Raw genomic sequence first — 15,158 nt, 5'->3', positions numbered from 1 at the left:
GGCGAGTGGCACTGGCTCTAATGGAAACATTGGAGATTTGGCACTTCTTCATTTGAGACTAAATCCCATCACAATAATTGCAGGCTTATTTATGCATTAAATTAAATGTAATGCATTTTAAAAAAAAAACCTCAGTGCATTAGGGGTAAAAAAAAAAAGAGAGAAAAGGAAAAAATGGAGTTTATTAACAGATGCCAGGTGCAGTGTCCCAGAGCCATTGGCTTGTGCAGCTCCAGGGTCACATTCCTTCTCCCATCATGGGAAATGATAAACCTCCAAAGCTCCATAAACCTCAGCTGGTATTGATAAAACCTTCCTCCATGGAAAGACCACAGAAGGAATTTCTACTGATGTTAAATAACATTTATTCCTCTGGCTGCCATGATCTGCATCACAGCGACTCCATGAGAAATATCAGGAATGACTGAAGAGCAAAGCTATTGTTAATAATCTTTAAACCCCCCCAAATGCCACAAGTCTGGCTCTGTTCAGCCCAAGAGGCTGTTAGGGGAAATGGCCCAAAAAAGCGTGGATTTACAGGGATTTAAGTAAAACTGATAGTGGGAAGATCCTCGAGATCCTGCATGACAAATGTAATTGCTCTTCTCTATCTGAGTAATCTCTTCCTAAAAAATACATCGCCTGAAGGGCTGGGGCTGGCAGCAAGTGTCATTTCTCACGTTGGGTTAGAAAGTCAATTTCTTTCTGGGCTCATTAGGGAACAGGATTTTTGTGACTTCTCTGTTTCATCATTGTGTTATTTCAGTGTTTCACTCAACGCTCTGGTACTGTGGGAGCACCTTTGGTTCTGGGAGGGGGTGGATTGCATTATCCTGCCTTTCCTCATTTTCCTGTCATTGTTGGAATAATGGATTCATTGTATTCACTGTGACCAGGGGCAGGACCTGAGGGAACAGCTGGAGCTGTGTCAGGGCAGGTTTGGGTCGGAGATCAGGGAAAGGTTCTTCCCCCAGAGGGTGCTGGGCACTGCCCAGGCTCCCCAGGGAATGGGCACGGCCCTGAGGCTGCCAGAGCTCCAGGAGAGTTTGGACAAAGCTCCCAGGGATGCCCCAGGGTGGGATTTTGGGGTGGGATTTTGGACAGGAGTTGGACTCAGTGATCCCTGTGGGTCCCTCCCAACCCAGAATATTTTATGATCCAGACAATCCATTCTTCCTCCGTGGATACATTATGTTCTGTTAATATCACCTGCAGATGCAAAGTACATCTCTTGACATTTACAAAATGCTGGTACTCTTTGTTCTTTCGCAGGGGCCCTTTGCTTCTCCTCAGCGTCCTTAGGGGTGACTTAAGCAAGTGACAGTGAAAAAAGCTGGTGACAAGTGTTGTGTCACTGAGCTCCCAGTGTGAGCACTGGGCTCCCATTCCCCTGCCCCCTCACCCAGCCTCTCCCGCTGAGATCTCTGTCTTTAATCCTCTGGCTGCCCGTGCTTATCTAATGAAGAATTAGGAATTAGGTGACTTCATTGATTCACTACAGAGCAGCAGGCCTGGAGTGAGCCTTCCTCCACTTAACAGTTCACATCCATTCCTAGCAGCAAGAGCTAAAACCCTCTGCAATCATTAAAAATCCAGGCAATTACCCAGTTTGCATTTAAAACATATTCTGAAGGCCACTTCAGTTGGCATTCTTTTAATATTGCTCAAATAAAATTATTCTGGAGTTGTTTGAGACTGCTCCCTTCCCTTCTGCAGGATTTGTTAACAGCTTCATCAGGCTGTGTCCTCCAGTCAGTGTCTGTGTGCTCAAAAGGGGTGTCAGGGATGCTGAGGGCTGCACCCAGCAGGGTTATCCAGCTTCAGGTGTTGCCCTTCCTCTCTCCAAGAGCTTCCAGCCTTTTTGTGTTTAGTTCTGTTGCTGGGGACATCCTGTGTCTCCTTTCTCCCTGCCCTCAATTCCTGTCATTAATCTCCTCCTTTACTTTTCCATCATGCAAATATTTGCACTTCATTTAACAACACGACCGATGATTCCTTTAACCAGAGAAGTCCTTGTAGGGCAGGAGATCGTCATGGAAAGTCTAAAGCCAGAGACTGCAAACTCTTAAAAGTCAATCAAGCTTTAAACCAGGGGCTAAACGTCTCACCGAGGCACCCAACCAATCTGGGAGGCATCGAGGCTACAGTAATAAAGTGAAATACTTGCCAGCTGATTATTTACGCTTCGCTTTGTTTAATTACAGTTCGAAAACGAGATCATCACCAAACTGGATCACGAAGTGGAAGGAGGCCGTGGAGATGAGCAGTACAAAGTGTTATTTGACAAAATGTAAGTGTTGATCAGCGGCGAAATTTATGTCACGGGGGAAGTCGGGAGAGAGAGCAATTAGACTACAATGAACTTTGTAGCCCAGAAATAATTAAAATCTGTTAACGACGCGGCGTGTTGAAGACCGCACCTGAGTCAAGGTTTTTCTCTGCGTGTGATTAACAAGGCGAACTTAATTGGTTTTTTCAGTCTCTTGGAGCACTGCAGGAAGCACAAATACCTGGCCAAGAGTGGGGAGACTTTCGTGAAGCTGGTGGTGAGGCTGATGGAGAGGCTGCTGGACTACAGGACCATCATGCACGACGAGAACAAGGAGAACCGCATGAGCTGCACCGTCAACGTGCTGGTGAGCAGGGAAAGCACTGCAAAATCACCACAAATTCACTGCGAAACCACCACAAAATCACCACAAATTCGCTGTGAAACCATTATAAAATCACCACAAAATCACCCCAAAAATCATCACGAAATCCCCACAAAATCGCTGCAAAATTGCCACAATATCGCCACAAAATCACCACAAATTCGCTGTGAAACCGTTACAAAATCACCACAAAATCACCTAAAAACTCATCATGAAATCCCCACAAAATTGCCACAAAATCACCATAAAATCGCTATGAAACCACTACCAAATTGCTACAAAATTTCCACATAATCACCAAAAAATTACCCAAAAAATCACCACGAAATCCCCAAAAAATCACTACAAAATCACCAGAAAATCGCCTAAAAACTCATCATGAAATCCCCACAAAATTGCCACAAAATCACCATAAAATCGCTATGAAACCACTACCAAATTGCTACAAAATTTCCACATAATCACCAAAAAATTACCCAAAAAATCACCACGAAATCCCCAAAAAATCACTACAAAATCACCAGAAAATCGCCTAAAAACTCATCATGAAATCCCCACAAAATTGCCACAAAATCACCAGAAAATCGCTATGAAACCACTACCAAATTGCTACAAAATTTCCACATAATCACCAAAAAATTACCCAAAAAATCACCACGAAATCCCCAAAAAATCACTACAAAATCACCAGAAAATCACCTAAAAACTCATCATGAAATCCCCACAAAATTACCACAAAATCGCCACAAAACCATCCAAAAAATCACCACAAAATTGCCATAAAATTGCCACAAAATCACTGCAAAATTACCCAAAAAATCATCATGAAATCCCCACAGAATCGCCACATAATCCCCACAAAATCACCCAAAATTCCCATAATTTCACCCAGAAATCACCGCATAATCACCACCAAATCACCACCAAATTGCCACAAAACCACCAGAAATCACCACAAAATCACCCCAAAAGCACCATAAAACCACTACAAAATCACCCCAAAATCACCCAAACCCCCATTCCCCTCAGCATCCTGCACCTTTATCAAAGGAGCTTGTGTCCAGCAGAGTGTCTGTTGGGATTCTGGGGGAAATTTAGGATGCTTTAGGGTTTTTTCCTATTTTTTTTTTCCTATTTTGGTGAAGACAGACCTGTGAAAACATGGATTATCCCTTCTTTAATTGTTTCTACAGAAAGATTTAAAGGAGAAATGTTACGGGGCCTGTTCATTGACATTTACAATTGATGTATAAACAACTCTGTGCTCAAAACCACTTGACATACAGAATGTCGGAGTTCTCTGCCGTTTACTCCCAAGATTTCCATGGATTTGCAATCCCGTTTATATTCTGCCCTCTGCTCAGCCCCTTCATTCAAATTATTTGAAGGGATTGGAGTTACTGTTTCATTCGCAGCAGGAAAGATTTGGTTTTTCCTCACTGATAGGAAATTTCCTCCTCTTAGATCCTGAAACTTTGGAGTGTCCACTCCATACACAAGTCGTGTTCCATTTGGGCTGGAGTTGGAAGCAGTAATTGTCCCCATTGTACTCACACACGCCATGGTCTTTGGTGGAGAATTAGAAAATGAGGGTTAACAACCCAAAAATCAGCACCCATGTAAAATAACTTTCAGACACCCCAGGATAACGTGAACTAAAATTGATTTTTCCACCAGCGCTGTTTGCCACTGAGCATTCCAAGCTTTCCTCCCCAGATCATCAAAGCTTTGATTTTGCTTAAATACATAAGGCTCAGACAGTGTTTATCATTTAAATGATCTGGCTGATGCATTTTGTTCAGGAGAGAGCTGAGTAAATAGTTTGCAGGTTTTTTGGGGTTTTTTTTTTACATATAATGTAGTTTTTAGGGATTTTTTTTTTCATCTAATGCAGTCCTGGCCTCGTGCAGTGCAGCCTTTACACCTCCCCATCGCATCAGCCATGAACAAAACGGCGCCCACTGGAGCAGGAGGCATCAAATCCCAAACTGGGCGTTTATTTTTAGTTCGTTTTCCCTCTCTTTGCACATCAGAAAGCATCAGAATGTTTGGGAAATGGGCAAAGAGGAGGGACTTGGGGAGTTGTCACCGGCCGGCGATGCAGCAAGTGCCGTCGGGCTGCCTGCAGAAAGGTCACGGCGTCCTCCCGAGCACAACCCTGCTGGAAAATCCTGCCAGTTCTCCAGGCAGGGTGGGAAACAGCAAATCCCAGTCACCCACACGCTGTGTCAAACTGGGAAAATTCCCTTGGGGAGGAGAAGTTGTTTCTCCTTCCCTTCATCAGAACACTGGGAGCCTCCTCCCAGGAATTCCGGCCGTCCCCGTGGGGGAGCCGGGGAACGCTTGGGAGTTGGGTTTGTCTGGTTTGTTTTTGGCAGCTGAAGTTGTCAGGCATTTGCAGATGATGGATTTTGTGGGTGATTTGCTGCTGTCAGGTTCAGTCACCGTGAGACACCAAGCACAGGCCAGCTGGAGCCACGGGAGTCCCCGGGAAGCGGCGCAGGGCGGGATTTTCCGTCGCTTGCAGTCGCCGTGATTTCAAACTTTAGCTTGATTTTACACTCCCGTTTTCCCTCCAGGGCCCACTCAGCCTTTTCATCCTTCTCCAGGTTCCTGAAGTGAAATTCATGCCTTTGCAAAAATCCAACCCGAGGGTGAAACTCGACACAGTTCCCACGTCAGGTCTCAAAGGGTTCCTAATTGGGACTTTATTGATCCTGCGATTTTCCTGGGATTAAGTTTGTCTGCACTGATGGAAGCTTAACTTGGAGGGTTTGATCTGCACTTAAACCAGTGCTGATGGGGAAGGGTCTGGAGCCCCAGGAGGGGCTGAGGGAGCTGGGAAAGGGGCTGAGCCTGGAGAAAAGGAGGCTCGGGGGGGACCCGGTGGCTCTGCACAGCTCCCTGCCAGGAGGGGACAGCCGGGGGGGTCGGGCTCTGCTCCAGGGAACAGGGACAGGAGGAGAGGGAACGGCCTCAGGGTGGATATTTGGGAAAATTCCCTCCTGGAAAGGTTTGCCCAGCCCTGGCACAGCTGCCCAGGGAAGTTTGGAGTCCCCATCCCTAGAGGGATTTAAAAGCCATGTGGATGTGGCACCTGGGGACGTGGGGCACTGGTGGCCTTTGCAGTTGGTTGTCTGAATTGAACCCAAAACTAATAAGCAGTTCCATCAACCTAAATACCCCTGGAATAACCCATCATTCCTCTGTGAAATGTGGATTGTGTCTTACTTTCCAGTTCTCTTTAAAGGGATCACTTTTGTATTGGATTTATCCCTCTTTTAGTACTGGGTTTGTGCTCTTTTAGTGCCTCCTCAAACTTCTTTAATTTAGCCTTGAAATATGTTTAATTTGGTGAAGAAGGAGTTTCTTGGTGTTTTGTTTTCTTAGATATATTTAAAATTTTGGAGGCAAACTTGAAATTAGATTCAGAAATGCCTTGAATCTCTCCCCCAGTTTATCATATTCTGCATTTGCAATATTTGCACTGTTAACCAGTTTATCTCAAGGCTGGAGGCACTCAGAGGAGAGCGGTGCTAATGTGTGACATATGAAACCTGATAAATAACACTAATCTAACTTTTTATTTCCACGGAAACTGTTAGAATCCAAGAGCAGATGATGTATTGCTCGACTAAGGTCGGGAGTTTTCAATCCATGGAACAATTGTTGCTTAAAAACGCCGGGTTTGTTGTACATTAGAAAATTTTCAGCTGAAAATGGTTAATGATGTGTGACTTGCAAATGCCAGCAGCAAATTTCTACCAGTGTTGTTCCTGCAAATTCCTAACCTTTGCAACGAGACAGAAGCCCTGAAACGCTGCAACATGAAACATCCCAGCATTTGATTCTCTGAGTTAAACAACTCGTGTTCCATCACCGGAGGCAAATTTCATTTTGCAGTTTTGGGGGCTGACGTTACGCAATTATGAATTTTTAATTTGGAGCGCGTTCTGTGTACATTCCGAAGTGTGAAATCAAAGACTTTGTAACCAAGTTATGGTTTTTTTTGCAGAATTTCTACAAGGAGATCGAGAGGGAAGAGATGTACATAAGGTTTGTAAACATGACTGGTGACAAACTGCCTGACACAGACTCTGTAATTGGGGAAATTAAGTTCATATTAAGCAGTCACTTGGGGGATGGAGGAGAGGAGTAATGAAAAATCACACCTTGGCTGAAGCTGAAGTAATTCAAAAGCTTATCTGCACAGAGGACAGAGTGCTGGGAGTGAAAGTCAGGAGATTATCTCTGTCCCCTTTCTCCAAGTCCTTCAGTCCCATCACAATGAACACTGAAACACTCAGGAGCCAGAATTCTTCTGTTCCTGGAGAAAGAAAATAAGGCAAAGGCTGAGCAAAGAAATGATGTTGCCTCCTGGTGACATACAAAATATGTGACTTGGAATAAAAACAGCTGTTAAATGATACCTGACTGATCCTTATTTTAAACTTAAAGCTTTCAAAATCTCTTTTCAGACCAAGTAAACATGGAAATATTGTGCTTTCTGTAAACTCCAGGGTTCACACCCCTCCATTTGTGCTTTGGCTGAGTGTTGCTTACGCTGTTGTGCTAAAATGATGAAGTTTGTGTTTGTAATGCTATTTTAGGTATCTAAAAAGGTTGCTCATTATTCATTCTCAGGTTCTTGTTATCTTTTCGGAAGAATTTTCACTTGTGAATTCTCTTCCTGTTGTTTAAATGGTTTTAATTGGTCTTTTAGAAGTTTGCAAAAAGAAAAGAAAAAGGCAGGACTGATAACTGTGGACAAACACATGAAGTTTCTTCTTTTTATTTAAGTCTGCCCTGTTCGGCATCTCTGTAAAGACAAATTGTCTCTCACTGTCAAACCTCCATCCAAATTCTCTCCAATTTCTGTTAACAAACTTATAATGAATATCAAACTTGGAAGAATTTTCACTGGCTTTTTCAAAATACAGTTTTTAATAGTTTTGTGGGGATTTTTGTAATTGTCAGTGTAGAAATCATCAAACAAATGAGAATCCCCTGCCAGAGATGTGATGATATTGAAGTTAAAGAATGAAAGCTATTTCTTTCCCCATAGCTGAATTATAAGAGTGCTCTGTCTTGCTCAAAATCTGGATTGGATTTATTACTCACCGCAAGTCATTCTCGTGGTGTTCAAAGAATGGAGTCGATGATCTTGGAGGACTTTTCCAACCTTAATGATCCCTTGATTCCCTGAGTGTCCATTAAAAACAACACAGTGGAAATGCAGATGGTCGTCTGCACACAGAAATGGGAACTTTAACCAATGCCACAAATATTTACCTGTTTGAAGATAGACTTAAACCCTTCTACTCCTCAAAATAAATTATTGAGTAACATCTTAAACCCAGTGTTTTGAAGAGCCTGTGTTTCTGTTGCTGGCAGGTACCTGTACAAGCTGTGCGACCTGCACAAGGAGTGTGACAACTACACAGAGGCTGCCTACACCTTACTCCTGCACGCAAAACTCCTCAAGGTAAACCCCAAAACACGTGCTAAATCTGGGAAATCCCAGCAGCAGCCAGCCCGGGGGAGTGTTTGGCACTCAAATCTGCACCTGAAGCTGATGAAACAGCTCTGTGCTGGGCTCTCTTTTGCACATGGAATTCACACAGTGGGAAGCAACACTTCCCTGGGTGGCAGAGCTGGACTTGGAGCTGAGGGAATGCGGTCAAGTCAGCACCACAAAATCCAAGCTGCAGATATCCAGACTGTGCAATATGTGAAAGGCTCTAACCAGATATTTTAGTAAATGAGCTCTCCACAGATCTTTTGTGCAGGGAGTGCTGGAGCCCGTTCTCGAGTGCTCTTGGGTGCCTGTAGCCAATTCAGTTTGGATTTCAGAAAATTGTAGAGAGATTCAAATGGCCTCCTTTCCAAGGTCATGCCGTTAAAAGGTGCATGTAATTTTAATGCAGTGTTACCCAGTTTATAGCGCATTTGGAGAGGCTCAACAACATTGCTCCTCTTTGCTGTAGCCTGCAATATGCACAAATAACATGTTACCTGCAGAAAGTGCCTGAAATAAAACATTTGAGTGTTTAACACTATTCACTGCCAGCCAGAAATGGAGCGAAGCCGTACTTCAGCAGCATTAATCTCCCTGAAATCGTTTTGGAGGTAAAATGTTGTCTCTAACATGCAGCTTTTTTACGTGCTCGTGTCACAAATGTGGGAGCAGGTTACCCACTTTGCTCTCCTGGTTATCATATAGGAAGATGCTGCTCTTGCCAGCAGACACTTGTGTCGTGAAATCACATTTAATACAGCTGAATCATCACTGAATTCCTAGGTTTATGTTTTAATTTTGAAAAGCAGTTAGTGGGAAAAGTAAAAAAATCTCCGTGTGATAAGAATTGGAGGTTTTGGAGGAGTTTGATTTAGTTCTGTTTGTCTTCCTCACGTTTCACAACCTCCAGTGAAATTTTTCTCCCTCAGACTGTGCTGGATCTCTTCCCACTCCCCTCAAGGACACGACCCTCCCAGGGGCAGAAAGTCAGGGACAGAATACGTGAGAATTTCATTTTCTCCTTGATCTCCTACTCATTCCAATGGCAAGTGTATTGCAGCCTCTTCATCCAGGGAAGGTTTCCTTTCCAAGGGATGGAGCAAGATGGGCTTTGAGGTCCCTTCCCACCCAGGGCAGGCTGGGATTGTGTTTCTGCAACCTACTGTGCTCATGGTGCCCCTCTTCATCCAGGAATTGGATCTCATCCTCAGCAGCCAACTGTTCTCAGCAATCCTGGCTTTCATTTCTGCAATCCCCAGCAAAGTGGGAGTGTCAAATAGCTATTTTGAAAAGTTGAAAAAAGGGGAAGGTGTTAAATGAGATCTTTCTGATGGATGCACTGAGAATTATTTGTACTTCAGAGCTGAGCAAACTGCAGCCAAGCCATAAAAAGACTAAATATGATGCAGAGTGTACATGTGCAGTTTAAATTAAGACACTCTGAAATGTATTTACTGTATTTTAAAATCATTAGGGGGTTATTACAGAAGGAAACATCTCTAAGATTCGTCTGGAGTGCAAAAGCGCTGTGCCCACTTCACATGGATGAACCTTTTAGACAGGATGGAGGATTCATTCCCTTCCCCGGGGGCTGTGTCCCTGAATAAATGATGGAATGAGCCATGCCATAAAATGTCACTCAAACTGGCACCTGGCATGGCTTGGGCTTGTTAGACAACTTCATTTCTGTGACCTCAAATCAGAGTTTAGCCAGTTGTGGCCTTTCTTAGGGAATGTGTTCAGAGAGCAGGTGAGTGTCTCAACGTCCTCCTGAATTCAGTGGAAGAACTTCATGGGAAGCAATACCCGTTTTTCTTTCCTTCTAATGCAAATTGATAGCAGTCAGCAAATGCCAGGGTAGGATTTGTCACAGGTTTTCATCCCTGAGTGGATGTTTGTTTGGAAGTATCATTTCATTAGAGGCTGGAATTACTTTATTATGAAAGTGTATCCATCTCCATCTCCATCCCTGCAATCCTTCGTGGAGGGAGGAGTTCAGTGTTGCCTGGGGAGCAGCAATACTGGGCGGTGTGTAACTGAGCAATTGAGTTTTTCTGTCAAGCCTCAGGACAGGATTTTCAATGACACTCATCACGGGCAGGTATTTCATCCCCCTGATTTTAATGGGATCACATCGAGGGCAAGACTGAGAGCGTGTGAGAATTTCACCTGTAAGTCTGCAAGAAGGCTCTGTCTGTGGAGAGGGAGAGGCCGAATTACTGCAAGCTGATGAAGCACACTCAAGAAAAGAGATTTTTCTAGTGTTTCCAAACCCTTTTTTTGTCAAAATTGAGATGTTCAAAGCTAACAGAAGACAGCAGCTCTTAGCATGCTGAAAGAAATGCCAGCACATTGCAGGCTCCAGCAGGTTTGTGTTGCTCAGAACTGGAGTTCAGAACAGAGATCTCAGAGGTCTCTGCATGACCCAAACACAAACATTTTGGCCAAATCAAGAAGTGATTGGGTGCAATTTAATAATATGAAGGAGGTAAAGTAGCAATAATTCTGGAAATGAATCTGGGAGTTGCTCAGAGAAGCTGTGGCTGCCTCTGGATCCCTGGAAGTGTCCAAGGCCAGGTTGGACATTGGGGTTTGGAGTGGTGGGATAGTGGAAGGTGCCATGGCAGGGATGGGTTGAGCTTTAAGCTCCTTTCCAACCATTCCATGATTCCTGTGATTGACACCTTCCCCTTGATCCGTCAGGCATTTGCTGGAAGAGCCAGAGCTGCTAATTGCAGCCAAGCTGGATGAAGTTAATTATCCTTTCCCTGCCTCTGAAGATCCTCAGCGAGTTTGAGCCATCTCATTTCCCTGCCTGCAGCCCTTCCCTTTGTGCTGATGGATCTGGGCTCCAGGGTTTGTCTCACAGAAAGGGAAGCGTTCCTTGTGTCCCCAGCGGGTTGTACCCATCAGCAGGCCAAGGTCACTCTCATCAAACTCACTGAGGAGAGGAAGCCACCTCCAGAAGCTCCTTCCAGCTGATAGATGTAATTAGCCTCCAATTACAGCATCCGGATAAATGCTCCTTGTGCCCAAAGAAGCAAAGGGCACAACTGTGGAAAAACCCCTTTGTTGGTGCATTAACTGCAGCACCACTTCTTTAAATAAAGCCCCTCTCTTGTCTTTCACTTCAGAACTCAGACCTTTGATGATTTGCTTTCACTTTTCCCTTTTTTTTTTTCCTTTTTTGTGTGTGATTTAGTGGTCAGAAGAAGCGTGTGCAGCACATCTTACCCAGCGGGATGGATACCAAGCTGCTACTCAAGGACAGCTGAAAGATCAGCTCTATCAAGAAATTATCCATTACTTTGACAAGGGCAAGGTAAAAAAGGGAAGGGAAAAAAAAAAAGTGCAAATGTATTTCATTGCTTTTTTTCTCTCGAGCTTATAAATTTAATAGTAAGCGTAGTTTGCATCCAGTGACCTTCAGGAAGAACTTACAGATAATGATGCCACCAAAAAAAAAGTCAAAAGAGATCAATGGTACGTTTATAACTCTCTCTTAAGGGTAAATATATGAGCCCATGGTGCCATGGAGTAAATAAAAAAGTGATGCACGTAATTTGGAGGACTTTTTGTGGCAGTTACAAGAGCTAACAGAACCCGTCAGCTCCCCTTGTTTTCCCTCATGTGCACAAAAACAATTCCCTCAGGGCCTGGATGTCTGTGGTTCGTATCATAAATATCCTGGGATGAGGATATTTCATTGCAGCTGCAGCTTTTAATGCAGGAGGAATTTGCATTGGGCGTTGCTTGGTGTTGGAGGGGAAAGGGGTTCACGGGGGAGACAGGGATGGGATATTTCAGTGTTTGGATATTTCAGGCACAAAGTATTCAAGTATAGAAGTTGGAATCTCTTTGTTGGAATTTCATTTCAGAAATGTAAACTTGGGGTTTAAAAGTGAACTCTGCAAACAGAAATGGTGTTTCCTGCTAGAATTAGAATATTATCCAGCCGGCCCATCCTTTCCAGGTGTTTTTAGCAGCATCAGATGAAAATCCTAAAATAATTTGATAGGAACCATAATTTCTATTATTTTGTCAGAAATGTTGCTTTAAAAGTCAAATTTTACAGCTTATCTTAATGCAATATTTGAAGTTGTTAAGGAGTGATGCTAGAAATTGTAATTCTGGATTGGGGTAAAAGCTGTAAAAACACAATTCTGGAGTGATGCACAAGTGGCTGTTTGGGGCTGGTGGAGGTGACCTAGGGACAATTCCTGCTGCCCAAAAAAGCTTTTCCTGAGTGAATGAGAAGAATCTCAACTTGAATCAGGGTCACAGCTGATTTTAAAGCTTATTTTAATCTTACATTCCTGTCTGGAAGGAAAACCAGGAGTTGCCTGTTTTTATTTTCATGTTTTTATGGCTTCCTGTTGGTCCTTTCTGGTGTCCAGGCACTGAGAATTGAACTCAAGTGCCAGGACTCCTGCGTGATTTTTGTGTGTGTGAGGAGATGATTAATTTCCAGACTGCTCTCTCCTACTCACAGATATTCCTCCTCTCATTTTCTGGTCACTCAAGCTGGTGATAATTTTTCACATTACTCCATGAAAAGGGAAATAAAAAAATCAATATACACTGAGAGTATTCATCCTGTGCGATTTTGCAAATGTCAGGAAGCTCCAAGTGGAGGCTTCCAGTGTAGATTGAAGGTAATCCTCTCATTTGGGATGTTCTGACATTAAGTTAAATCAACTTCTTGCATTCCTCGAGCAGTTTGCAAATGTAGCCCAGCAGCTGCTTTAACTCTCCACGATCAGTAACACACCTGAAACAGCCTTTGCTGTGCATTTTTGGGAGACTGAAGCCATGGCCAAACCAATTCCTGGGGGTTTTCTTGTGCCATAATCACCCAGCTGGGTCCCTGCCTGGCAGCTTCCAGGCTTTAACAGAAGCTCAGGAGTTTTGTTTTAAAGTTGTGAGCCTGTGCCTCTCCCGCCCCAACCTGCCTGGTGGGAAGCTTTGGATTTGGGAAGGGAGTTAGAAACATTATGTAGAAGAAATGGAGCAGAGGGATTTCCTAAAATTGGGTTTGAAACATTGGCATTTTGCTTTATGAAGGTTGGTGTAGTTCAGCCTCTCAAAAATCAGGATGCCTTTCTCTCGGCAGAATAATTTCCATGGGGAATTCACAATTTCCTTGTCTGTTGAAAGCCAACCATGAGGTTTATCCCTTAAATATTGGCATTCATGGGTAGGTGGATTTAGATTTAATCCTCCACCCGCAGGCTGGAATGGAGTGAACACTTCACTTCTGGCCCAGAAGTGCCTGAGAAATTTGTCAGTGAGTAAAAGGGAGCTTGGGCTTGCCCTGGAGGCAGGAATGTGACACCTCATGTGGCCTGGGAACAAAATGCTGGCCCTCACCACCTGGAGTTAAAGATCCATTTAGGACTCCTCATTTGGATTTCTATTTTTAATCTGTTATTCTCAGGAAGTTTACTTTTATACCTGTATGTGACTTTTTTGGTCCTTGAACCGGCCTTTTATAAAGCTGAAGGACAACTTGCACCCTTAGGGAAGGAGCATTTTTGAGAACCCAACTTTTGCATTTTGCAGTTGTTCTGCTTTACGGATTTGATTCCTGGTTAGTTCTGCTCTCCATTCCTTTTCTAAGCTCCTTCTTTCCAAGAGGAAAGTTGTTTCCCTGGTATAGGGATCCTTTTCTCTCCTAGATCATTCTTCTTCACTGCACTGCACTTTGCAGTCTCCTCTCCATCTCTCTTGGCTTTTGCCCTTAAAATCCTTATCCTCAGGCTTATCCCAGCAGTCTGACCCATCCTTTGAACTGCTCTCAAGTGTTTGCTCTCTCTGTGTTTTCCTGAAGCTTTGTGATTTCCAACGAAGCCCTTAATCCAGGGGCTTGACTGGAAGTTGTTGGGTTGGAATATCCCGGGGCGAGAAGGGAAAACAGTGACAGGAGTAAAGGGATGAGGGAAGGGGTGACATTTCTCCTGTGGGAAGGAGTTGATGGAAATCAATGCTGGTGAATTCCTGAATCCAGGGAAAGCTCCTTGGCAAAGGCAAGGTGTTGTTTTAAACCAGGTTTGTTTGTGGAAGCAGCAGAATTCCTCTCCCTGCCTGGTGAAATGTGGGAACAGCCACAGGTTTGCTCAGGTTTGCTGGTGATGCTGCTGCCCATAAATCAGGACAGGTTTTCCTCTGCTCCTCCATAAATTGTAAGTGCTGGTCCTGAGGAGAAAAAAGCAAACAAATGCACACTGCTCATTTATTTCTGCTCCTCCTTTCTCCCCTCCTCCTCCAGACAAAAAGCTTTTACTGCTTTACAGCAGCCACCGAACAGAAAATATCTGAAATTATACACCAAATGCCATGCTTTGGCTTAAAAGGCCTTTTTTTATCCGGCTCATGGGATGACATCAAATGGCTTTTTCTTCCATCTTCTCAAGTGAGTGGTGAAATTCACCTGTCTGCCAAAAATCTGTGTGAGGCTGGTGGCCAGCTGAGCCCCGGAGCCGTCCTGAGAGCTGGGAAGGACAGAGAGTCTTGGGAGAGGGAGGATGCAGGGTCTGACCGTGTTCCAAAGGAATATATTTATTTATTTAAAGAGTTTCCAACCTTGGCTGTATCTTGAATGCAGTACGAACCATAGAGAAATGCTGAGCTTTAGCGTTTTATTTAAAACATCAAGCCTTCATGCTGGTTAATTAACAGTACCTGAAATTTGATCAGCTTAGAAAGTCCCTCACATGTCAGAATATGGCACCGTAATATTCTTATCCCAGACTATTTCACTGCTCCTGACCATTAACTCTGCAGGAGCTCAGAAATACCCTGAGATCCTCCTTTGCTGCTATTAACCTCAAAACCAAAATTGGATGCTATAGTTCTTTCTGGCCAACAAGCAATCCAGCTTGAAAAATAAATTGAATCGCTGGGTTTTCCCTAAAAAAGATCTCGTGCACCTGCAAAGTCTGGCCCATAACAATTTGCAGCTCGTGCCTACACAACTGAATTTAGGC

The 15,158-nt window shown here is 43.8% G+C and overlaps 1 protein-coding gene across 3 annotated transcripts in view; it reads left to right on the top strand.

The window, feature by feature from the left end:
- DOCK1 (dedicator of cytokinesis 1) overlaps positions 1–15,158 on the top strand; it is a 267,474-nt gene that overhangs the window by 204,065 nt on the left and 48,251 nt on the right. For all 3 annotated transcript variants that reach the window (XM_066190723.1, XM_066190724.1, XM_066190722.1), the window contains exons 34-38: positions 2,205–2,290; positions 2,480–2,636; positions 6,670–6,710; positions 8,049–8,139; positions 11,375–11,494. In XM_066190723.1, coding sequence (XP_066046820.1) covers positions 2,205–2,290; positions 2,480–2,636; positions 6,670–6,710; positions 8,049–8,139; positions 11,375–11,494 — 495 coding nt within the window. The remainder of the gene's footprint in view (positions 1–2,204; positions 2,291–2,479; positions 2,637–6,669; positions 6,711–8,048; positions 8,140–11,374; positions 11,495–15,158) is intronic.

This window comes from Chamaea fasciata, unplaced genomic scaffold, assembly GCF_029207755.1.
Source record: "Chamaea fasciata isolate MVZ Bird 193981 ecotype frontalis unplaced genomic scaffold, bChaFas1.0.hap1 SCAF_9, whole genome shotgun sequence".
Taxonomy (NCBI): domain Eukaryota; kingdom Metazoa; phylum Chordata; class Aves; order Passeriformes; family Sylviidae; genus Chamaea; species Chamaea fasciata.
This window is presented reverse-complemented; position numbering and strand designations above follow the sequence as displayed.